This window comes from Physeter macrocephalus, chromosome 8 (genome assembly GCF_002837175.3).
Source record: "Physeter macrocephalus isolate SW-GA chromosome 8, ASM283717v5, whole genome shotgun sequence".
NCBI classification, from domain to species: domain Eukaryota; kingdom Metazoa; phylum Chordata; class Mammalia; order Artiodactyla; family Physeteridae; genus Physeter; species Physeter macrocephalus.
The window spans coordinates 43,881,011-43,908,095 of record NC_041221.1 but is presented as its reverse complement, the minus strand read 5'-3'; the positions used below and the strand labels follow the sequence as shown (position 1 = coordinate 43,908,095).

Genomic DNA, 27,085 nt, shown 5'->3' with positions numbered 1-27,085 from the left:
TTCTTTTCCATTAATCAAATTTGAAAAAATTTTTATTTTAGCTGTATTAAATTTACAAAAACATTCTTCCACATTACATCAGAGCATTCCTCATGTTTTTATTCCAGTGCTCAGAAATTTAATGAATAAAATCACTTTACTGTGTCACTTTTAATTACCTCCTTCAAATACATATTTTCTAAAATCTGTCTAGGTCAAAAAAGGTTGCTCCTGCAGTCATCTCTGCAGACTCTGCCAAACTATTCCAAGGTCAGTAGAAGCTGATGTTTTCAATTGTACAAAGTTACTGTTATGGAAACATGCTCATCCTTTTCCATTGAGCCAATCTGGGCAAAGTTCTTCCTTAAAATTCTTCTTCTGCCTGTTTGCTGCGGGACTGCTTGAGCTGCTGGAGCCACTCGATGGTTTCAGAAATAGTACGTTCTCCGTGCACCTTGTTATCTCTGGTACGGATATTGACAGTGCTGCTGGTTTTCTCTTTCTCACCAACAACTAAACCAAAACCCACAAAGTTTTGTTAGGTGAAAGGACTCCTATTGAATATTGGAACAGAAATCCACCCTGTAGCTTCTGATTCATTAAAATGTACAGGTGACCAAATCTAGTCATTAAAAAACAAAACAAAAAACCCCAGCTTACCATTTTGCAACGACTAGAACTGCTGTGTTTACCAAGTCACTTAATCCAGCCAACTTAATAAAAATCCACCATATGAAAAAACAGGAGGTGAAGGGGAGATTTTTAGACAAACCTTTCCAGTACTCTTTTTCAAACCAAAGTGTTTCTTTGTTACATCAACAGAACAAACATACAGTTTGAGATCAGGACTGGAAAGAACTACTGATGACCGCAGTTCTCGTAAGCCTAAGTCTCAGCATTTCAAGTTTTCCTAAAGGTTGGCAGGTTTTCTTTGGTGAGTCTCCTTTCTTACCTAGGATGAAGTTATACTGTGCTAACTGTGCATTTCTGATCTTCTTGTTTAATGTACAGCCCGCATCCAGATCAATGTCCACCATGAATTTAGCATCGTGGAATTGTTGCCATACCTATTTAAACAGAGATAGAGGATTCTTCAGATCGAAAATCAGAATTATATTTTGATCTTAAATGATTTTATTTAATAAACAATTTGGATAATCATGCCAGCATTAAAAAGGAATGTTGGGCTTCCCTGGTGGCGCAGTGGTTGAGAGTCCGCCCGCCGATGCAGGGGACACGGGTTCGTGCCCCGGTCTGGGAGGATCCCACGTGCCGCGGAGCGGCTGGGCCCGTGAGCCATGGCCGCTGGGCCTGCGCGTCCGGAGCCTGTGCTCCGCAACGGGAGAGGCCGCAGCAGAGGGAGGCCCGCATACCACACACAAAAAAAGGAATGTTAATAGATATACTGAAGCATATATTATTGTGACTTTGAACTACAAAACTATATACTCTGCTCGAGAGATAAACTGTGAATTAAATTAAATAAACTAGCTTAAATTTTCCATCCGACAACCAATTACCACTAATATGACAAAAAGATCTGAATGAACCATTTTTATTTCACTAATAGGTGGTTGTGCCTTAGTGATCATTAACCAATGAACCTCCTGGGATTTTATAAGTATGCAAATTTCAGAAGGTCTCTTACTTAGTTTATTAGAATGCCAGGATAAGACTACACTCTCAACTGTAACCTATTTTTTAAAGAATAAAGCACCAGTGTCTTTTTTTTTTTTTTTTAACATGAGTCCTCTGCACATGTGAGTTGAGCTATTCTGTAATTGGGGAGGAAGGCTGGTAATTTTAGGCTGTTTAACAACGGTGGTCTCTAGTCATTAAGTATCAATAGCAGTGCTCACCCTCCCCTCCACTCAATATAACCAAAATCCACCCCACATAATTCTAAACGCTACTCCACCCCCAGATGGAAAGGAGAAAGTCAGTACTATCTCCCGTTGAAAAGTGATTAACTAATAGATTTTTTTTCCTACTGTGTGAGCTTTCTTAGTGCAAATACGATAAAGTAAAATCCATTATACATGGAGCGTAGCTGATTCTGATCATTTCTAACTAAAGCTACCATGTGCAGTAATAGGAACACAGTATATCTTGAATGGTTTGCCTATCAGCTGGTTTAATGATCATTTATTTCTTAAAGACAGTTGAGACCCAAGTGCAATTTATTCTGATGGCCTGAAAACACGGTGGTTTTGATGTTACAATGTTATTTGTTGATATTTAGATTTTTGTCTGTTTTAACTAGGCAATTTATTACTTTGCCAGTTATGAAACAATGCTTTTTTTAATAACACAGCTTTTGATAATTTGAAATTCCTTAGTATGAAATTGTTGCTATAACACAACAGATTGCTCTAGTCTTTAAGGTATGAAGTATGAATGGATATTTGTATTTGTACATCTGTTAGTAAGGTAGCTTTTTGGTAGGTAAGGCAAACATTGCTCTGTCATGCCATTAACCTGAAAAAAAGTTTCAAATTAAAGAAATGTGCATTAGAAACAAAGCAAAATTACTGAGTCAAAGAGCAGCTTAAACTGCACTATGCATTTGAATTTACATGTCATACTGAGGCATTTGCTATTTACTAATGCTAAAAACTAAAAAATACCAGTATGTACAAAACACTCTCTAAATTAAGTCTACTAACCATGGAACCACATAAGGAAGCATTAAAGAGGTAATATGATCTACTGAGGCTTACCACAGACTGAAAATAGAAACATTTCTCTATATCGCAAGCAGCTTGATTTACCAAGAATACACGTAGTTTATGAGATTGAAAAGCTGAACGACAGCTCTTAAATTTAAAGTAAGTCATACTTAAGGATTACCTTTTGGGCATATTCATCACATGTTGGTCCCACTGGAACTACCATTACCTGGCGAGGAGACAGCCAGAAGGGCCTTTAGAAGAAATTAAAAACATTTAATGTGGATTTGGGCACTTTCCTCAACAAGGATGGCACATTTCTTAGTTTACTCTTCAGTACCATTTCCTGAAACATGCAAGGGCCACTTTAAAAAACTTGGCTGTTTTTCAATATCCACAAAGGACTAAAGGGAGATTCAGGAGCAGAAAACTAACCCTAAATCAGGAAAATCTGTAACTAAGATTTGTCTTGCTAAGCAACTATAGCAAAGCAAACAGAGGGCAGGGACTACACCCCACAACCCAACACATCAGGTAACAGAACACCATATGCCTGCTGCCAGAGGGCTTAACATAGATTAAGAAACACTTAGTGCTTCAAGTTATTTTACTCAAAAAGTTATTCTGTTCAAGTGTTATTTTATTACTTTTTCTTCACTGGGGGACAAAGACTGTACCTTCAGCTTATTCAAGATCCATTTTGCAGGATTCAACAAACTGGAACCGATAATAACTGGTGATGGTACTCGGTAAAAATGAGTGTGTTTTCACTACTTATTAAAAGGTGACCCCATCCTCAATTCTACCTTTCAGGTATTTCAGGTGTCCAACCCCTCCCCATGCTGCAGACATAGGCCAGTGTTTCTCTTGGTCACTCCTCTATGTTCAAGTTGTTTTGTTACATTAGGGAAAAGGCTGGAGTAGGCACTAAATTCTACCCAAACTGTGGGCTTTCCCCCACCTACTACAGGTTTCGTACAGCAGTTATCTGAGGATCCCCCTACTCTCTAGACTGTGCATAGCGAATACGGCCCACATTTGATCTGATTTCGTGGCCTGTAACTAAAAGAAGGTTAGCTTATTTCATTTACAAGTATGACACCGTCACCCCACCCCATGTCTCAACTAACCAAATTGCAAATGAAACTGAGATGACTGCAGTGTAGTCTGTCAGGCTCTACAAAATGGCTGTTTTATAAGCATGTGCTGTTTTCAACTGCCTTTACAAAATGTGGGCCCAGATAAAGCTGCTTAGAAAATAAAATGCAAGTCATGTGCTTATATCTTGCCAGCAGAAACATAAGCTTCTCGAAATAGGACACAAAAATGTTGATCAGTTAGGAGTCTGTACTTTCAATCAAAAAAAACCCTTGGCTTCCAAAGAGCCTAAAATACTTGTTTATTATGATCAGCAACACTGAACAAAGTATTGCTAAAAGCCTACTCTTGTTTACTCAGACAAAAACATCAAAGTTTTATAAATTCCCAGAGTTACTTGAAAAGCAATCAAAACAATAAGCTTCTTACTGAATAATAATTCCTAGTCAGAAAGCATTTATACAATATTCAAACAAATCAAGTACTAAAATAATTACTCATAACAAACATTCGCAGAGCTACAAAGTTTGGGTTTAGATTGTGATTCCTTACTTTTCAGTGAACACTTATCATTAATTAGAAGTGACCAACTAGAATCATTCTTCCTTTCCATCATATAACTAAATTGGACAGCAGACATTTCTGACAGTCAATTTACACGGTCCAGACGAAAACAGAAGGAAACAATGACAAAAATTACCATTTGCCCCCATAGTTTTCAGTGAGGATAGCAATCATTCTTTCCACTGACCCCAAGATGGCTCTATGGACAATCACTGGCCTTTTCTTATCATCACCATCATGGCTAGAAAGAAAAGATTTGTTTTGCTTTATTATATATATATATTCCTTTATATGTCCTCGAAGAAGAATATTCAGAGCAGACACTAGAAACTCACCTTACAAAAGTAAGATTAAATCTAATGGGCAACTGAAAATCCAGCTGGATTGTTGCACACTGGTGGTACCGACCAATGGCGTCTTTAATCTGTATGTCAATCTAAGAAGCAAAGATTGGGTTGTATTAGGGTTGAATTTTTTTAAACTTATTTTAAAGTAATCTCTTCTTCACCCAAAAATGAAAGACATATTACTCTCAAAGAGACTTTGGTACTGACCTTTGGACCATAGAAAGCTCCATCTCCAGGATTTAATTCCCACTTTTCACCAAACTCATTCAGACTGTTTTCAAGTTGCTAAGGATAAAGCAAAATGATTTTAACTTTTGTTCAAATGCAACTTCTTCCAGCCTAATTTGAGACTAAAAATACTACAATACTACTTTCATGCGTCACTATTCTTTGTTTTACCATTCTGTCCACCTAGACATACTCATACACAAACCCCTTTAAAGGTTACAGCTTGACGACTGAAAGAACATTCAGCCATTTCTAAAATACAAAATCATAGAGAAAAAAAACTAGCTTATACAAGCCTAGAAACCATTTCCAATTTTCTTTTGCTTTTATCCATTTAAGGAGGCTTTGCTTTCTCACATTATGGCACAAGCCAATTTCAGTCAAATATATTGAAGCACGCTGAAAATCACCACTTACTTTCTCAGCTTGATTCCATACTTCAATATCTCCAAGGAATTTTTCTGGGCGAGTAGACAGGTTCAGTTTAAAAGAAAATCCCAATATGCTATATACTGTACGCAGAAAATCCAAACAACCTTTTATTTCATCCTCAATCTTTAAATAAAAAAAAAAACAGGGACACAGTGGTAATTAATTTTCCTCAAGTTTTGTGACCCTTCTTTTCCAAGTGTTTCACCCCAGAGTCTCATACCTGCTCTACGGCACAGAATATGTGAGCGTCATCCTGCTGGAACCTTCGTACCCGAGTGAGCCCTGTGAGCGCTCCCGACAGCTCATTCCTATGAAGCACCCCAAAATCAGCTACTCGCAGAGGCAACTCTCGCCAGGACCTTGGCCGATGATCAAACATAAGGCTAAAGAAAACAGCAAAGTAAAATCCACTGATATTTACTTTCACAAGAATAAAACTGCTTCTCTAATACTATAAGGAAGGCTGTCAAAAAGCTACTGGTTCTAGTTGTTCACACAAACAACACTTTTCAAAGTCTGGGCTTCATACAACAATGTAAGCACTTGCATGAATAAAGTAGCAAATAAATTATAATACAACCATCTATAACTAAGAGAAAATAAAAAATGTATTCCCGTTAAGTCTGGAATCATAGCCTTGTGCTCAATCTCTATTAATCTGAGGACTGCCTTTAAGGCTCATATTTTAAAGAAAATCTTAGCTATATACAAATCATTTATATCAGCAGAAACTAAAGTCTGTACTTTCTTGTTGCTCCCAAAAGTGCTTCAGTTCCCTCTTAGTCTGAAAGTGCTTCAGAAACTTTGAAGAATCTGGGAAAACTAAGAATGAACTTGACCTTGGTTCCCTGACCTACAAGCCAGTCCCCTCGTGGAGACCCCTCTGTCTCACCCCTCTGCCCTCGAGGTCTTGCTACTGGGATCAGTGCTAGGAGCGATGACTCGCTACCTACAGCCACAGCTCTCCCTCGTCCGCCGCCACGCTGCTCTTCACCCAACTTTCAAGGATAGAAAGTGAGCGGCCTCAAGGCAAGGAAGATTTTCCAAGGAGGTCAATTCATCAGCAGTAGATTTTGATACATGTTTCTTAAAAAAAAAAAAAAAAAAAAAAAAAAAAAAAAAAATCTGCTGCGCCCCACATTCAGTCACCCCTGTTCTGTATTCTGCCTGTTCACTGCCGCTACCCCAGTTCCATTCTTGAGTATCTGTAGATCTGAGGATCTAGCTGGGCACAGATGTTACACCACCACAATGATGATGCATTTAAATACTCTTCTGATTACATAATTTGTTTTTCACAAAATACTTTCAAAGGAGGGAAAGCAATCTAGGACTGATTGCAAGAAAATCTTCGCTAGAAACTCAGAAGTGCAGAATACCAGTGTCCCGGGCAGTTCATGGGTTTCAGAGCAAACAGCTCCTTCTCCACCTCAAAGGAGAACATGTTCTCGCTGTAGTGCTGCCAGTGGCCCGAGGTCATCCAGAGTCGGCTGTTGTAGATGTTTGGGGTGACCACCTCCTGGAATCCTCGTTTCCTATATTCACTCTGTTAGAAAACAAATACAATGCCTGTGTAAGGAATAGATGCTTATACTTCTGGTAGAAGTAAAAATTTCAAGAGCGATTTTATACTATCTAGTAAAGTTCAAGATGTACATCTTATAATCTAGAACCTCCACCTGGAGGTATACACCAAAGAGGAAGCTCCTGCACATGCACAGAGGAGGCTACTGCAGCACAGCTGGTAATATGGGAGAATGGGAAATTACATCAGTGTCCCCCAGTAAAGAAATGAACACTGTGGTAGTTATATGACAGACTAATACTTAACAACTGGAAACAAACTGGATCTGTACCTATCTAAAATGAAAATCACAGTGCAGACTGATATAGAATGAGACTTCATGTATGTAAGTTTGAAGCACACAAACACACACTATAATTTAGGGTACATATTTATGGGGTAGATGTAAAAATAACATGGACAAAAAGGATCCATCCATGCTAACTTCTAAACAGTAGTTTCTTCTAGGAAAGGAGGGCAATGGATCAGAAAGGGGTCTCAAAGGGGAGGTTTTTTTCCCCTTACTATATACGTATTACTTTACCTCAATTAAAAAATCTGAAGCAAATATAGCCCAGTGCAGTTATGTGTTAAATTAGGTGGTGAGTACAGAGATGTTGGCGGTATTATTCTCTATAAATGTATGCTTGAAACACTTCATAGTTTACAAAGAAAAAAAGCAATGTAAACATTAACTTGCTTTTTCTAGGAAAACACAAACGAATGGTCAGAAAGCCACAGAGCTCCTGTGTAAAGGGTTACGGGCCCCACTTCAAGCTCACCAGCCTGTCTCATGCGTACACACCCATGTATGTGGACAAGATCATGTATTAGAAGGAAAGAATTTTTTAAACATTTTGTGAGACCTAATACTTCCATTTTCATTTATTATTTGAAATGTTTCTCCTCAAACAAAAGATTATCTTTCCCTTTGGCAGATCTTATTTAATAAAATCAACTCATGTCTTAAATCTACAGAAGAAAGTAATGAATATGGTTTACCCGGATGAATTCAATAAGTGTATTATAAATGTATGCTCCCTTCGGCAGGAAAAAGCAACTTCCAGGGCTGAGTTCATGGAAGAAATATAGTTCTTGGTCCTGGGTAAAACAAAAGCAAAAGCAAGTTTATATATGTATATAATATCAACATAAATTTCAGGGTTCTTGAGTTCAGAATGTGGTCATCATGCTTCATATTTTAACTGGTGCCATTCCCAAATCAAGGAAAACATGTTGACATTTCTGGTGTTGCAGGTGCTTTACCACTTAGCACAAGTACATTCTCTGACATTCTCTGACTGTTACATTCCTGAATCCAGTCAAGTTTACCCGAGTCACATGGAGCAAGGGTCTTAGTTCTCTTCTACTATGCACAGCAGGGGCTCTCAGAGTCTTAATGCCTCAAACCTCAAAGATCCTCCCTCCCTCCCTCTTTTTTCTTTCTTTTTTTTTTTTTTTTTTTTAAAGTAAGAACAGCAGGAAGGAGACTGAGAAAAAGACGCTGATAATGAAACAGAAGGTGGAGAAGAAGTTGGCTAACTTTGGGTCACGGTGAAAGAGGCACACCCTCCTACCTTCTTGCCCGCCAAATGCCCAAGTCCTCAGGGAGGGACCCCACCAATTGTTGCCGGCCTCCTTCCTGCTGGATCTTATTTCAGGCAGTCAGCAGCACAAGACAGTGGATGCTGCCTCCTGCTCAAACTTCGCAACCTAACAGCCGTGACCTGATGCCCAGCACAGAGTAAACACTCTTCTAGAAAGGAGTGTTTTTACCAAACCTAACTGCCAGCTTAGAAAACAGTCAGGGGTAGAAGAATAAAGAAAAGGACACCACAGAATCCATCAATGACTTGCTGTGTCATCTTGGGCAACAAGCAGATGAATCTTCCTGGGACTTAAGTTTCCACATCTTTAAAATAAGTCAGTGATGGGCTTCCCTGGTGGCGCAAAAAAAAAAAAAAAAAAAAAAAAAAAAAAAAGTCAGTGATACCAGGGGATTTCTTTTTTTGTGTGTGTGGTATGCGGGCCTCCCTCTGTTGCGGCCTCCCCCCTTGCGGAGCACAGGCTCCGGACGCGCAGGCCCAGCGGCCGTGGCTCGCAGGCCCAGCGGCCGTGGCTCACGGGCCCAGCCGCTCCGCGGCATGTGGGATCCTCCCAGACCGTCCGCGGCATGTGGGATCCCCCCAGACCGGGGCGCGAACCCGGTTCCCCTGCATCGGCAGGCGGACGCGCAACCACCGCGCCACCAGGGAAGCCCAAGACCAGGGGATTTCTAAAGCATCTCCCAGCTCTATGAAATGCTGCTATACTTTTTTTAAAGAAAAATGTAGGTCATCAGCATTTGTTCTCAATAAAAGGAGTAGTCAAAAGGAACTTGTGTGCGGTGCTGAACACACTCTAGAAAGGTGTGGACAATGAGGAAGTGATTTACAGCTTTCACAGTACAGTACAGTAATTACTGAAAGCTACAGCATCTCTGCAGAAGTAAATTCCTGGTACGTAATACAATTTCAATTCAAATGAAAATAAGGAAAACTCAGTCTACACACATCATTATTCTTTTTGAACATACCCTTCCAATTTTCCTATGATCTCGGTTTTTAGCTTCCTCTTGGAACTTCTCCCATTCTTTCAACATTTTAGGATCTGGGAATGAAATGCCATAAATTCTCTGCAGAGTCTCCATATCTGCCTTGCCTTCCCAGTAGGTGGAGGAATTCTGAAAAGAAGGAACAACCATGAGATAATATTCAAATTTTTTTGAAAAATAAATTTATTTATTTATTTATTTTGGCTGCGTTGGGTCTTCGTTGCTGTGCGCGGGCTTTCTCTAGTTGTGGCGAGCGGGGGCTACTCTTCCTTGCAGTGCACGGGCTTCTCATTGCGGAGGCTTCTCCTGTTGCGGAGCATGAGGGCTGTAGAGTACAGGCTCAGTAGTTGCGGCGCGTGGCGAGCGGGGGCTACTCTTCCTTGCAGTGCACGGGCTTCTCATTGCGGAGGCTTCTCCTGTTGCGGAGCATGAGGGCTGTAGAGTACAGGCTCAGTAGTTACGGCGCACAGGCTTAGTTGCTCCGCGGCATGTGGGACCTTCCCGGACCGGGGCTCGAACCCGTGTCCCCTGCATTGGCAGGCGGATTCTTAACCACTGCGCCACCAGGGAAGTCCCCCAATTTTTTAATATCTCATTTATTTTAAGAGTTAGACGTTTTCTCTCTCAGTCACATCATGAGTCAAATTCATATTTAGTCCTTATGACAAGAAAAATGGCACAAAAAGTACACATGTAGTAAGCATCTCAGTTGCTGAGGCCTCGCTAGGGTGGTTGTACTCACTCCACAGCACAAAGTTGGCTGCTTAATGCCCTTGAAATTGCCCAGCCCTCAAGATCCACTCACACCACAACTCCACGAACACGACTGACTGCAGGGGCATCTCCCACAAGATGATTCGGCAAAAATGGAAAACCAACCAACCAGCCAAAAAAAAAAAAAATCTGACTGGCAGGATTAGTTTGGTTAAAAAAGAACAAGTTGGGTAATTACTACCTTAGACATACAAAAGGCAAGAGCACACACTCCTACAGTGAGTCTCAAAGCTTTTAGAGCCACGATGGCCCATGACTGTTATTTTGTAAATCCTCCAAATCTCCATCCCCCTGTGCTCTGGTGATGAGCGGTGAGTCACTCAGTCACTGCTTGAGAGAATTTCAGTTAAAAAAAAGGCTAGTGACATGTAGTGCCCACAGTCAGAAGATAGCACGAGAAAAAAATCCACCCTTAAATACGCAAGAGAAAAATGGCTGAAAAGAGAAACGAATGCAAGTTTAAACATACATCTTTAGTATACAAATGTTTATATAGCGCCTTCAGAGTTACATTGCTTACTTTGTGTATTTTCAAAGTCTTGATTTTGCCAGTGTGTCTGACATGAGGACCCCGGCAGAGATCTATCAAGGGGCCACACCTACAGATAAATTAAAAGGAATTTTAACATAGACTTAAAATGACATATACACCAAAGGTATTGAATGACACTTAGTATTCTCACCTATAGACTGTGGTAGTTGGAGTATTCACTTTTTCATTCAATATCCTGCATTTGAACTTGTTGTACTGAAAATAGGAAAAATTATTTTTTAAATCACCATCCTTTAATTTTTACTTCTAAATACTATAGCTAAAATACAATTCAAAGTACATCTAAGCACCGTATGAATATAAATATGTATTTCATGTTTTAAAAACACTGTTAAATTTTTCTAAAGAACTTAGTACACTAAGCCCCAATGTACTTTATTTTTTTAAATTAATTTTTATTGGAGTAGTTGCTTTACAATGTTGTGTTAGTTTCTGCTACACAGCAAAGTCAATCAGCTATACATATACGTATATCCTCTCTTTTCTGGATTTCCTTCCCATTTAGGTCACCACAGAGCATTGCGTAGAGCCCAATGTACTTTACGTAACATTAATGAGTGAAATAAAACTGGAGGCCATGTTACAGTTCAATTTACCTTAAACATTTCCAGTAAAGTTTCCTTCTTAACTTCTAATCTTTCAAAAGCTTGTTTTTCTTTAATGATTTTCTTACATAAAGCCTCCAAAGAAGAGAAATCATTGCTGGACACACCCCTGAAGAAGAAAATATAATTAATCTCTTTCCATTCCATTCCACTCACACCGCAGCTTGGGGGAACATTTCTTTAGAATACTTCAGGGGTTTTAATATAAAAAATTAGACCCCTGCATCATTTATTAAGAATTTTAAACTAGACATTTTTTATAAACGATTTTCATATTTTCAGTGGCTTTGACTTTGGTCATCATGAAGACCATTCCGACTAGTGAACACTCCTCTAACTTTATAACCGGGTTTAAAGAACAGGAGAGGCCCAAGCTTCATTTTATTTCACGACATAGCTTAGGGTTCCACCTCCATTGATCTAGAAGAGAGCTCTCTACTACTTCGTGAGTTACTACAACACTTCAAGTTTTGTTAGTGGGAGTACTTGGTGACTATGAAGCTATAGGTTTTATATCTTTCCTCCTTAATTGAGAACGCTTTAAAAATAATGTATGGACCCATAGTAATTCAGATTTTATTTTTCTTTATCCAGTTACATAACTTACCCTTCTTCAAGGTACATGTCGTAATAGAATCCACTTTCTATTGGTGGACCGTAACACAAACACCCACCATAGACTCTTTCCATGGCTTCACCCATTATGTGAGCACTCGAGTGCCAATATACCTGAAAATCAAAGAAAAATGGGATGGTTTGAGTCTGGGTATACAAGCTGTAAATTAATTTGTTTGTTTTAAAAGATACATAAAGTTTATTATAAATAAACCTAAGACGTGAAAATCTAAATTTACAAATCTATAGATTGCAGTGTGATTCTATTCAGAGCCAAAATAATTTAAAATGATTCTAATTACTAAATCGTATTTGTACCTTAGAAATTATCTGGTTTAGTTGTTTTCAAACTAATTAAAATACAAATTCAGCATCATTAATTAAACGGGATGGGTTTTGTTTCCTGAAAACAACAGGCACTCACAATGTGACTGTCTTATTAACTGCGATGGCCTCGGGGTCTTTTGAGTCAATCCCTGGAACTGACTCAAAATATCTGAGTTGGTGGTCTGGAACTGAGCCCGCAATATCTCTGAGGTATGCCTGTATATTATATATAGATGTACATTTACCTTTCTGAAATAAAATGAAAAAGGGACAAAATTCAAAAAAGTCCCTAAGACTATATCTAGAAGATGCTGAAAATTCAGAACACTATTATTTGACCTCATTTAATGCTTCTTGTTTAAGCAGACATGGCAACTGTGATAAACAACAACAGTTTCCAGTAGTTTATATCTTTAAATTTCTCCAAAATTAGTAAAGACTATGCTCTGGCCTTTACTTGGCTGTGGAACATCACTTAAGAATTATATCTGCTTTTCTCTTATTGGCCCCAAACAAAACTAAGATGGTACAACTTGACCCTACAATACCAAGGACCTATAAAACCAAGGACCAACATACGGACCTTGAAATCAAAAGGTAGTACTTGGTTTTAAGGTGGTAATTCAGATGAGACAGAATATACCCCAAGTAATGTTTTTAAGATTAATTAGTAAGGTACCAAAATAAAGATTTTTAAAATTCTCATAAAAACTGTACACCTGAAACTAATAATGTGAGTCAACTATACTTCAATAAATAAATAAATAATAAGTAAAATTAAATTCTCATAAAAAACTTAAGGACTCCAGAATACATTTGAAAACCACTGATTCATATATACATAAGTAAACCACTGTCACTAAAACAACGTATTTTACTTCTTCTTATATGGTATTCCATCATGGGGAAATAAGGAGAAAACTTTGCCATCAAATGCAGATTGATTTTTACAGTGCTTTCAGCAGATCTGCATTTTAAGGTAAGAAAAATACAGAAATCAATTGCCCAACAGGAAGAGAACTTTAAATCATGCTCGAATTTGTTAAATATATGCATCTTGATTAAGTGTTGACTAATAATGTAGAAAACAATTTTTACTTGCTTAATCAATTTTTAATAAAATTCCCAGCACTTTTTTTCCCCACTGAAGTATCTAGAGTAAAGATAAACTTGAATAAGTGCACTTCTTAATTTTATAAGACAAGCACTTTTACTATGTTTCCTACATGAAAGACAAAATGAAGATTTCAAATATGACAATGAGACATCAATCAACTTTAGCCACCCGCTGGCTTTAGTAATAAGCTGGAAAAGTCTGCAAATGTGAATCTGAATAAAAACTTACTGCTTGAGCTTCCTCGTCCTCAAACTTGAGAAGCTCCAAGGTACAATCTTCCTCCAGAGGACGGTCTAGGTCCCAGACGACTTTATTCACTTTAGCAATAACAGTGTTGTCAGCCAGGCCTTGACTTTTTAAAAAACATACACACATGTATAAAAACACAAGACTCTAAAAAAGGATTTTCTGCAGCACAACAGTTAATTTGAGAACAAGAACAGGAAAATAAACATTATATACAGGCATATCTCTCCTTTTATTGCACTCTGAAGATACTGCCTTTTGGTTTTTGTTGGGGGGGGGGACAACCCTGCTTCAAGCAAGCCTATTGGCACCATTTTTCCAACAGCATTTGCTCACTTTGTGTCTCTGTGTCACATTTTGTTAATTCTCACAATATTTCCAACTTTTTCATTGTTATATGTATTTGTTATGGCGATCTGTGATCAGTGATCTTTGATGTTAGTACTATGACTCACCAAAGGCTCAGACGATAGTCAGCATTTTTTAGTAATAAAGTATTTTTAAATTACGACATGTACTTCTTTTTAGACAAACAACTGCACACTTAATAGACTGCAATACAGTGTAAACAACTTTTATATACACTGTGAAACCAAAAAACTCGTGTGACTTGTTTTACTGTGATACTCGCTTTATTGTGGTGGTCTGGAACTGAGCCCGCAATATCTCTGAGGTATGCCTGTATATTATATATAGATGTACATTTACCTTTCTCAGAGTTACATTGCTTACTTTGTGTATTTTCAAAGTCTTGATTTTGCCAGTGTGTCTGACATGAGGACCCCGGCAGAGATCTATCAAGGGGCCACACCTACAGATAAATTAAAAGGAATTTTAACATAGACTTAAAATGACATATACACCAAAGGTATTGAATGACACTTAGTATTCTCACCTATAGACTGTGGTAGTTGGAGTATTCACTTTTTCATTCAATATCCTGCATTTGAACTTGTTGTACTGAAAATAGGAAAAATTATTTTTTAAATCACCATCCTTTAATTTTTACTTCTAAATACTATAGCTAAAATACAATTCAAAGTACATCTAAGCACCGTATGAATATAAATATGTATTTCATGTTTTAAAAACACTGTTAAATTTTTCTAAAGAACTTAGTACACTAAGCCCCAATGTACTTTATTTTTTTAAATTAATTTTTATTGGAGTAGTTGCTTTACAATGTTGTGTTAGTTTCTGCTACACAGCAAAGTCAATCAGCTATACATATACGTATATCCTCTCTTTTCTGGATTTCCTTCCCATTTAGGTCACCACAGAGCATTGCGTAGAGCCCAATGTACTTTACGTAACATTAATGAGTGAAATAAAACTGGAGGCCATGTTACAGTTCAATTTACCTTAAACATTTCCAGTAAAGTTTCCTTCTTAACTTCTAATCTTTCAAAAGCTTGTTTTTCTTTAATGATTTTCTTACATAAAGCCTCCAAAGAAGAGAAATCATTGCTGGACACACCCCTGAAGAAGAAAATATAATTAATCTCTTTCCATTCCATTCCACTCACACCGCAGCTTGGGGGAACATTTCTTTAGAATACTTCAGGGGTTTTAATATAAAAAATTAGACCCCTGCATCATTTATTAAGAATTTTAAACTAGACATTTTTTATAAACGATTTTCATATTTTCAGTGGCTTTGACTTTGGTCATCATGAAGACCATTCCGACTAGTGAACACTCCTCTAACTTTATAACCGGGTTTAAAGAACAGGAGAGGCCCAAGCTTCATTTTATTTCACGACATAGCTTAGGGTTCCACCTCCATTGATCTAGAAGAGAGCTCTCTACTACTTCGTGAGTTACTACAACACTTCAAGTTTTGTTAGTGGGAGTACTTGGTGACTATGAAGCTATAGGTTTTATATCTTTCCTCCTTAATTGAGAACGCTTTAAAAATAATGTATGGACCCATAGTAATTCAGATTTTATTTTTCTTTATCCAGTTACATAACTTACCCTTCTTCAAGGTACATGTCGTAATAGAATCCACTTTCTATTGGTGGACCGTAACACAAACACCCACCATAGACTCTTTCCATGGCTTCACCCATTATGTGAGCACTCGAGTGCCAATATACCTGAAAATCAAAGAAAAATGGGATGGTTTGAGTCTGGGTATACAAGCTGTAAATTAATTTGTTTGTTTTAAAAGATACATAAAGTTTATTATAAATAAACCTAAGACGTGAAAATCTAAATTTACAAATCTATAGATTGCAGTGTGATTCTATTCAGAGCCAAAATAATTTAAAATGATTCTAATTACTAAATCGTATTTGTACCTTAGAAATTATCTGGTTTAGTTGTTTTCAAACTAATTAAAATACAAATTCAGCATCATTAATTAAACGGGATGGGTTTTGTTTCCTGAAAACAACAGGCACTCACAATGTGACTGTCTTATTAACTGCGATGGCCTCGGGGTCTTTTGAGTCAATCCCTGGAACTGACTCAAAATATCTGAGTTGGTGGTCTGGAACTGAGCCCGCAATATCTCTGAGGTATGCCTGTATATTATATATAGATGTACATTTACCTTTCTGAAATAAAATGAAAAAGGGACAAAATTCAAAAAAGTCCCTAAGAATATATCTAGAAGATGCTGAAAATTCAGAACACTATTATTTGACCTCATTTAATGCTTCTTGTTTAAGCAGACATGGCAACTGTGATAAACAATAACAGTTTCCAGTAGTTTATCTTTAAATTTCTCCAAAATTAGTTTTCCATAAAGCCAAGCTATTTAGATTCCAAAGGAAAAAAAGGGGGGTGGAGGTGCTTCTAAATAACCTCTGTGCTTTTATCCTGCTTGAAATCTGTAACAGATCTTTCCTCTGAGAAGCAATGCTAATCTCATAATTCTGCAAATGCCTAAGATGATATTAGTTGTAACAAATATACAGGTGAAGTCAAATACTATTTAATGAAACACTTTATAATATGGATAAAAATGTCATCTAAATGTACAGTACACAGTACAAAAGACAACTCTCTCCTCAAGTGATGAGATGTTAGACCCACCAAGTGTAGAAGTTGCAGGAGTTCTGAGGAGGGGAAAGCACAGTTCAGAGTAGTCTGGACAGGCTTTAAAAAATAAAGGAATGAGGGGATGAAGCATCAAAAGATTTGGACAGGAAGAAAAGGAGAGGAGATGGCACTTCAAATGTTGAGAATGGGCATGGATGAAAGCAGAGATATAAGTTAGGAGAGGTTCAGGAAGCTGCATGGCTCAAGCAGAATTGAGTAAGGTTAGTCAGATTATAGATGTGAATGTGCAGCTAGAGAAATGACAGTCTATAATAGTCTACCAGTTTCCTGCCTCAAATATTTTCAAACTAATATGTTATGACGCTTACACTGCAATAAAAGTTTTAATTCAAAAAAAGAGAAAATTAGTTTTCCAATTGGCCACTTGATAAATTACAACATAATCTGAAGAACAATACTGTAGCACGTAGAGAAAAAGTTCTTGCACTAACAGGAGGCTGGATTTTAGTACTGACACAGCTACAATCTCATTGTGCAACAAAGGGGGAATCTTTTAACCTCACCTGCAAAATTATCTCTCAAGTGAAAGGCTGAACTGATATTTAAAGGTCTATCTAGTTACTTATGATCTCACATGGAAACTTGCTTAACATTACAACTTTCTTACTTACTTCCTTTGGAGTAAGGCAGTAGTATGTCAGGCAGAAGTACTTGTCAAATTAACAGCAACATGCCATTCTTTCTGTAAGAAGGCCAGGGCATACACCAATACACAGCTCGTGGGCCTAACTGCTCCTACCGCCACCAGTTGCATAGTAGGCTTACCAAGAATCAGCTGTGATGGTTCCCAAATTTGTTTACGCACTTGTTATTTTATGTCTTAGGTTCAACAATATAAAATTGATGATAATCAACCATTTTTGACAATTCATATATGATTTCATTTGTTTCAGCTCAGTAGGTAATTATTATAAATAAATAGAAATATATCAGTAATACAACGAGGAAATTACAGTTTCTTGGTTTGAATTACATTCAAACCAAGCTGAATGTTTGGGAAGGCTTGATAAAGGGAAGTCACTAAAAAAATATTGTCAAGTCAGGTGTGGATGAAACAACTACATAAAAATCTGGAATGGGCTTCCCTGGCGGCGCCGTGGTTGAGAGTCTGCCTGCTGATGCGGGGGGCGCGGGTTCGTGCCCTGGTCTGGGAGGATCCCACATGCCTCAGAGCGGCTGGGCCCGTGAGCCATGGCCGCTGAGCCTGCGCGTCCGGAGCCTGTGCTCCGCAAGGGGAGAGTCCACAGCAGTGAGAGGCCCGCGTACCGCAAAAAAAAAAAAAAAAAAAAAATCTGGAAGGATTCTGCACTCAGATGGCTTCTCAAGTGTGTTAAGATAATGTAAAAGTTTAATTAGCACTCCAGCCCCCAATCTTTGGCCTTATATACATATTAGTGAATAAATGAATATATACATGTTTTAAGTTAAAATGTTTAAATGGTGGTTGGCAAACTTTTTCTGTAAAGAGCCATATAAATATTTTAGACTGCAGGCCATACATGGTTTCTGTTGCATATTCTTAGTTGTCTTATTTTTTTCAAACCATTTAAAAACATAAGAACGATTCTTAGCTCTTGAGCTGTACAAAAACAGGCTATGACCAGTTTGCCAACACTTGGTAGAAGATACATGTATCAATTTAAGCTTTCCCAACTTTATCATTTTTTTGATCAACTTACCAACTATTCATTCCAATCATATTAGATTAGGAAAGCATTTACTCTATTACAAAGTATGCATCTAATTCTCAGTTACCTGAAGTAACTTCTCCCCAGCCTGACAAAGTTTTAACATTAGCTTTATAAAAATAGTACATTTTTTCATGTGTTAGTTTCATATATTTCATATATAGTTTCATAATATATTTCACATATTAGTTTCTTAACTTTCCCATTTTGAGATGAGCTACCTTTATTTTTAACTTTAAAACTAAGACTTTTTAGTCAAAATAGGTGAAGTACTCTCTACTTGGTTATGTGACATTTTATGATCAAAGTAGAAGAACTAATTATATAAAATCTTTTGTAAAATAAGACCAAAGTTGACTCTTTCAGATATTAACTTTGAATCTTGACTATAAAGCTCTACATTATTTGGATTTTAAAAAAATCCCAAATAAGGTAAATTAAACAATAAAAACATTGAACAGGAACATAAAAAATATTATGAGGATAAAACTTGGCAAGATTAAAAAAAAAAAAAAGTTTAGTTACAACCAACAGAAGGTCAAGACAGGTATAGCTTATACCTAATTCCACAAGCAATTTGATATGGTGTAGTTTTCCAGGATTCTGCATCCAACTGTTTACCATCAGGCAGGGTGACTTTAATTGGCTTGTTATCTTTTTCTGCTTTTTCTGCCAGAATGGAATCGTGTTCTGCTTTTAGTTTATTATACATCTCCAGACGTATGTTAATATATTCAGGCCAAGGATTCAACTGCAAGACAACAAATGAAGAAATAAATAATCAGTACACACTTGCTTTCCTTTTTAGAAAAGTGGAAGAAATAATAAAACCAAAGTTTACCTTATATGAAGAAGTGCTTTTATTGTTTTTCCCTTTTACAAAATTTCCTTCTCATTTCAATCATATTTTTTCTTGGCCTTCAATTTTTTAAATGGAAGAGGCTTAATATCCTTATAATTCCCTCCGACCACAGTCCTTCCCTTTCTTTAGTCATTTAGGTGCTCTTTGGGGGCTTTTCATTAAATTGTCACAGGGGTCCATAATCCTCAATGAAGAAGCATCAGTAAATTAACTAAAAGCTCAAAGCCTATCATTCTACAACCCTGCTCTGAATCCCTCAGGCCAAAGCACATCACCTCGTCCCACATACTCAGACATCACTACAGTCCTACCCACCCACATGACCCTCTGTATCTTACTGCAGTTTATCTCCACATCCATTTGGCACTTCCTGATCAGAAGAACTTAGTGTCAAACTTAATTTATTCAACATTCACGGAGCAGATACTCTCTGTGCCTGGCTCTGCGGATGCAAGAGAAGAGCAAGACCTGCCCACTGCCCTTAGAAGGGGAACAAGACAAGTACACAAATGATGGGAGCATGGAGGAGGAGGAAAGGTCTTGGACATCTCACTGTATACTTTTTTTCCAGACAGATCATTTAAAACATATATAATCAACCACATGTCACATGCACAATTCTCTATTCAAAAAAGTCCTCTAATTATACCCTTTGTTTCCTATTTCCAGGCTAAATCTCAAGCTGTAACGGAACAGCATGTACTACTTGTATTGAAAGTACAAAAAAGAAATTAGGGAACATACGCATTTTCTTACTTACTTGCAAATTCTGAAATTCACAATCAACAATTCCCCACAATTACAGTGGGATATAATGGACAAAACACAACAGAAGTGGTTATGCAGGGCTCTCGGCAACATTTAGTGATTCTTGATCACCTACAAACTTACCCTAAATTAAGTGGAGGCACTATAAACTTAGCAATGCAACATTTATAAAAACAGCTCTTTAAAGTCAGTTTACTGTGCTATAGCATACTTTTTTTTTTTTTAACATCTTTACTGGAGTATAACTGCTTTACAATGGTGTGTTAGTTTCTGCTTTATAACCAAGTGAATCAGTTATACATACACACGTTCCTATATCTCTTCCCTCTTGCGTCTCCCTCCCTCCCACCCTCCCTATCCCACTTTGGTAGTGTATATATGTCCATGCCACTCTCTCACTTTGTCACAGCCTACCCTTCCCCCTCCCCACAACCTCAAGTCCATTCTCTAGTAGGTCTGCGTCGTCTTACCCCTAGGTTCTTCGTGACCTTTTTTTTTTTTTTCTTAGATTCCATATATATGTGTTAGCATACGGTATTTGTTTTTCTCTTTCTGACTTACTTAAAGCCTATTCCTTTGTCTTGCATTCTGGTCGTTTTCTAAAGAGTCTCTAATAAAACGGTTGCAATGACAAAAGCAGAAAGTCAAGCACGGTTCACAGCAGTTCAATTTCAAAAACTAAGTAGGAAGACAAGCTTAACTGCCTCCTAAAGCAAGACCCAGGAACCAGGTCAATTCTGGGATGACTCTTGAAATGCCAGTTCCTTTTAGTGTGAGCCTGGTGAACTGAAAGCCTTTTCTCTACACTTGAGAGGCATCAAGGAGATTTGTCCTGGCTTAAAACCAAACTCCAGTGGCAGGTCCAGGTGGAAACAGTGCTAATGGGGTGAAGGAACAAGGCTTTCTTTGGTTTCTGCTGTACTCAGTAAAAGCCCAAACACCAAGTCTCTTAACGTCTCATTGAATGAAATGGTCAGACAGCTAGCATTTGACCTGGCAACTAATTACCACAGTCCTCTTTTCGCCAACTTTTGTTCTAATATCTAATCCCACAGATGATCTTACAATCATACTTCAGCTGTTTTCATATCTAATCCCACAGATTATTTTACAATCATACTTCACTTGTTTTCCTTTTTCAATAACAAGTAACTGCAAGTCTTTCTTCCCCTCTCACAATTTCCTAATTCTTCTCCCTGATTTTTCCATCTAGTGCCATCATATAAACCCCACGAAAACCATTAGAATCTCGCATAGGATGAGTCTGAGACAGCTCCCTGACTCTGTCAATCTTTGATGACAGAGCCCTGAAAACATTTACCTCTGCTCGACCTCCATCCCCAGAGCCTTCTTTGTTCTTCTTCTTGCCTCCTTCCTTTCGTTTCTCCTCACTGGCACCTACCTAAATAAGCAAAAAAGACATGAAGGTTTTACATTTTAATCTCATTTGACACCCATCCATGCTGCCTCCAGAAAAGTTTTGAGGATGTTATTTTTAGCATCTATTTTTTTTTTAAGTGGAAATCTGATTTTGAAAGACTAGAAAATTTCACCACTGTCAAAGACAAGTTAACAACTTACAATAAAGACAAGCCCTAAAAAAGTAGAAGAGTTACTTGATAATATTCAAGTCCTCAAATTTCATTCATTTTACCTGTTCACATGACCCTCACTTCAGGTTTAAATGGATATATACTAAATATATAGCTACAAGAAGCATGCAATTTATTCAGTAGTATTTTCAGAAAAAAAAAATCTAATGCAATATATATCCATCCATTCCACAAGTACTACCCAGAGCCTCTGTGCTCACAGTATTTTTTTCTTAAACCCTGTAGAAGAAGCAAACATAAGACCCAATCCCTACCATGTGCAAACTTAATCTCTTTGGGGAAAATAAGGCATACATATGTGAGAAACTCCTGGAGGAGAAAAGAACACAGCTGTAGTACTCTGATCAGATGTCAGATAAGCTAAGCCACCAGTAACTGTTAGGGCTTTAAAGGACTTTAAAGGATGGAGAAGATTTCAAGACGCTGGATTTTGAGAATGGAGGAAATTTCGTTCTAGGTGTACACAGAAAGTTATTGTTGGAAAAGAGAGAGAGAGAGAGAAAATTACTAAACCTTCTAGGAAACACTGTCAGTTAAGACAGACGAGGGCTTAGACAGAAGCAAGCACTAAAAGTTACCATAAACATGTGGACTTCAATTACAATTCAATTCAATTCAATTCCAGGAAGTCATAGAAAGTTTTACAGTAAGTCCTGTGCAAAAAGGCAACCAATGGCAAGAACTGGTCTTACCCGTGGTTCTCAACCAGAAGCCATTTTTCCCCCAGCAGACACCTGGCAATGTCTGGAAACCTTTTCAGTTGTCACAACCGGGGGTGGGGAGCGGGGGGAAGGTGGGGAGGGCGGTGTGGTGTGGTATGTACAACTGGCAGAGAGTGGGTAGAGGCCAGGGAGGTTGCTAACCATCCAACAACACACAGGACAGATTCCCACAACAAAGAATTCTTCAGTCCATGATGTCAAGAGTGCTGAGGTCGAGAAACACGGAACCACATTATGGGATACTCCAAAGAGTATCTTCTCAGAAGTAAAATACTTACTTCTTTGTAACTGCTCAGATAGAAAGATCCTAATGCAAATTTCACTACATAAAGTTTTACAGTTTACAAAGTTCCTCCACAATCACATCTGATTCTCATAGAAACACTGTGAGATGATTATTATTATCCCCATTTTGTAGATAAGATTAAATTTTTAAAAGTTAGATGATTTTTCTAGGTTCAGAAAATCTACAAGTGGCAGGAAAAAAAGATACCCACCCAGATGTTGACAGCGGTCAGCTCTAAGGGGGGATGTTATCATCAGCAGTGAAGGAGTTTTGAGGGTAGAACTGGGCATGTGACGGGGGGACTTTTGTTTCATGTATTTTTTTGATCTTTGAATTTTTTTAAAAAGTTTTATTAAGATATATTTCTGTACCATAAAATTCACCCACATAAAGCATATAATTCAATGGTTTTTAGTGCATTGACAGTTGCCCAACTATCACCAGGATCAATTTCATCACCCCAAAAGGAAACCATGTATCCATTAACAGTCACTCCCTGTTCTCCCCTCTCCCCAGCACCTGGCAACCACTAATCTTTCTGCCTCTACAGCTTTGCCTACTCTGGGCATTTCATATAAGCGGAATCATTCAATATTGGTTTTTTGTGACTGGCTTCTTTCAGTTAGTATAATGATTTCAAGATCATCCATGTTACATGTATCAGTATTTCACTGCTTTCTATTGCCAAATAACATTCCATTATTTATCCATTTATCCCTTGTGGACATTCTGATTGTTCTTTTCAATTTCATAAAACTTATGACTTGTATAATTTAAAAAACAAAACAAATTTTAAAAATATGATTCCAAATTTCATGTTGAGCTAACACTTCCCCCACTCAGGAATTCACGATTTAATGAACTTCTAAGGTTCATTTAGTCAATAGATGAACAATGAACACACCTTAAGTCCATTCTAATAAAGTAAAGTACTAACCAACATGATTATAAGATTATCTGCATGCCTTCTCCATACTATATGATTAATGTAACTAGTCAAATATATCAGGTGAAAATAAGGGTAAAAAGGGACTTCCCTGGTGGTGCGGTGGTTAAGAATCCACCTGCCAATGCAGGGGACACGGGTTTGAGCCCTGGTCCGGGAAGATCCCACATGCTGTGGAGCAGCTAAGCCCGTGCGCCACAACTGCTGAACCTGTGCTTTAGAGCCCGTTAGCCACAACTACTGAGCCCACGTGCCACTACTACTGAAGCCTGCGCGCCTAGAGCCAGCGCTCCACAACAAGAGAAGCCACCGCAATGAGAAGCCCGCGCACCACAACAAAGAGTAGCCCCGGCTCGCCACAACTAGAGAAAGCCTCCGCACAGCAACAAAGACCCAGTGCAGCCAAAAATAAATAAATAAAATAAATAAATTTATTTTTTAAAAAAGAGGGAAAAATTAATTGCAAGTCTGTCTGTATAGCTTTAAAACAGAAAGAGAGGGAAATAATTCTATTTCTCTGATTAAATGTTTTTGGTTTGGGTCATATGGATATTTGCTAAATGAACAGGAATAACGGTAAAGAAGAAGGGAATTAACATCAAGGATTTTTGTCTTCTAAATACCTCTCCGTTTTACAAATGAGAACAACGGCTCAAAGAGAGTAAGTAATTTCCCATTTGTACATCGCTAGTAAACAGTAGAACCAGGGCGTTAAAATGGATCTCTCTGGAACCCTGAGGCCCATTTCACCTTTCCTATAACAAGTGAAATCATGATGGCCAACTGTTCTTTACTTCCAATGAAAACAAAACAAAAAGGGGCGAGTTTACATATTATATGTCTACGTAAAAGCAATCTAAAATTTCAACCCAAAAGTTGGTACACAAAAGAGGATTGGAAAGATGTTCCTGAGCAAATTATGACACTAAAGGGAAAGTCCAGAGGTGAAATGAGCATTTATGAATGGGATAAGGCATGCCTCCACCACCACGCAGGGAAGTGTGTAACTTTTCTAGAGTTTGTCAGCTGGGGTCATCCGGTCTCCACCACTTATTATAAACCACCCAAAACTCGGGCAGATCTCGATGACTTGGTTTTCCCTTCCTTAAACTGGGGCTTTTTACCCGTACGTGGTTTTAAAAGTAAATGAGGCTCTGCAACACTCTTCCCGACTAAAGTGAGCCACAGACCCTAGTCTAGGAGTCCGAAGCCCTAGATTCTAATTCTGTCTCGGCTTCTAATTAGTTGTGTGGCTCTGAGCAAGACACTCACTCAAGGTCTCAAAGACGATGGACCCAGAGACGATCTTAAGCCCCGCCCTGCTTTATCAATTTGAGATTCCTCTCCAAAGGGGGCCCTGACTTGTCCGGGAGCTCCATCGCCCCCCTCGGGTTCCTCCACCCCATCCCTCCCCCGGTTGCGCAACACGGGTACAAGGAGAGCCCCAGCCCGGCCTCTAGGCCCCACTCAACCCACTCACCGACTTCTCGTCTCCCATTTTCCCTGAAGGGCTACTGGCCTTCTCCTCGGACACTGGCAAACCACTAAGAGAAAACTAAACCCCAAAACTTCGGTCGGGAGGAAAGGACAGGGGTCGCCAGGCAGAGGTGGGTTGGAACGCCCAGGAACACTGCGCTTGCGCCACGTGGTCCGGGAAGGACCTGCTGATGCAACAGGAAAGCGCCCAAACTCCGCCTCCTAACCTGATGGATGACTGGCAGCTAATCGACAACGGGGAATGGCGGGTCCTCCTTTCTCTAAACCAAGCTTGTTGGGCGACAACCCTTCTAGGAAATCAGGGTGCGGCGGGGCGGGGGAGGAAACTACAGACGCTAAGCCTGCACTCTCTGCCCGCCAGGTATTGGGCCTTCCCCAGAGCCCAGAAGTCCGCAATGCGCGTGCGCCTTCTTCGGTCTCACTTAGCTTATTATTCCAGGGCCTTTTCGGCCACCGTAGCGAAGAAGAGGGGCTAAGTCTTGAGCTTCCGGCAAGTCTCCGGCAACCTGAATACCATCCCTGGCAGTGGAATGAACACCGGAATCAGGCTGAAGTCTCCTGCTGCTTCGGCGCCACCCGACCTGGTGTGACTGCTGAGTTCTGGGGACTACTCAGGGCCCCGAAGTCTGTGGCGGTGAATCGACCGAGCCCTCCTTATTGCAGTCCAGGGTTCCCAAGACCGAAGCCTTGGTGATCCAGGGGCGAGCGCCCTTCCTCGAACATTCCTTTGTACACGCCACCGCCAATCTATCGGGGAGCATTTCCACAGAGCCCATGGGAATGCAGCGAAACTTTTGCTTAAGAAAATAACCACGCCGACCCCAGGGATTCTCTTACGCAGTGTTTGTAATCGAATGGCTTTATTTTCATTTGTTTTACCAGCCAATTTAAAACAGTTGCTGCTTTGAAATCAAGCGCAATGAGCTCGTTTATAATTTACATACTCCATCACCAAGTTTTGTGGATTTTACTTTCTCAACATCAGCCCTCGACAACTTGCCACCTCCAGGGTCATCCTTCCATGAAGCTCAATAATCAGTAGCCTCCTAACCTGACCTAACCTCCTAACCTAACCTGACTTTGCGTTCATTTTTCACATGGCACCAGAATAGTATTTTTAAATACAAATATGATCATGGCAACCTCCAGCTTAAAATTCTTTTAAGTGGTTTTCAGTATAAAAATAGTCGTGGCTTTGAGGGCCTCTGCCCTGCTTTCCCACTTCCCCACCGTACACTGAACTGAACCTTAGTGACCTTATTTCTCAGGTCTTCTCCCACAGAGTTTTTTGTACCTGCTGAGATTATTCTCCCCATCCTCATGTCTGCCTGCCCCACGTCCTTTTTTGCATATGTAGCACATACTTAGTTAGATCTCAAGAATCGTTTCTTTAGGGGAACCATTCTTGACTACCCTTACCAGATGGGGCAAGTCTCCCTGTTATATATTCTGGTAGCTTCCTGGCGCTCTCTTTATAGCACCTATCAGTTCAGTTTTACAATTAAAAATTATTTTATTGCCTCAGATTGAAAACTTCACGAAAGCACAACTTGTGTATTTTTGCCAGCATCTAGCAGATATAAGCCTGGCACACAGTTGATGTTCAATGCATGTTGAGGGAATTAATGAGTGTTGAGACAATCCTTGCTTGAAAAACTACCTCTTAATCTGGATTGTGAAAGAAAGAAGCCCAAACCCCTGTACTAATGAAATTTAGAATAAGCTTTATAATAAGAGTGGATTATTGGTAGTGCTTGGTGGGTATTCTCTAAGAAGTTCCAGTAGTTAGACACAATTTTATAGGCTTAAGTAAACCAATCTGACTTCCCATATTTAAATTGCCATGAGAATCAACAGGATCTAGTCTTAGTTCTAATGCAAAACTGTTTAATTATGCTCATTAGACATGTTTTCCCAAGAATT

General features: G+C 38.8%; 1 protein-coding gene across 1 annotated transcript; it reads right to left on the bottom strand.

Moving 5' to 3' along the window:
• On the bottom strand, positions 1-25,178 carry TARS1 (threonyl-tRNA synthetase 1). Its single transcript, XM_007120254.4, has 19 exons — positions 25,146-25,178; positions 21,420-21,500; positions 19,029-19,219; positions 13,694-13,817; positions 12,014-12,135; positions 11,398-11,515; positions 10,932-10,996; positions 10,769-10,847; positions 9,457-9,603; positions 7,884-7,982; positions 6,697-6,863; positions 5,538-5,700; positions 5,303-5,440; positions 4,865-4,942; positions 4,646-4,746; positions 4,447-4,551; positions 2,830-2,902; positions 932-1,046; positions 1-492 (listed from the first exon to the last, which is right to left on the bottom strand). The coding sequence occupies exons 1-19, from the start codon at positions 25,161-25,163 to the stop codon at positions 344-346; spliced, it is 2,133 nt and encodes a 710-aa protein (XP_007120316.1). The 5' UTR covers positions 25,164-25,178; the 3' UTR covers positions 1-343.
• Positions 25,179-27,085: the final 1,907 nt, after the last annotated feature.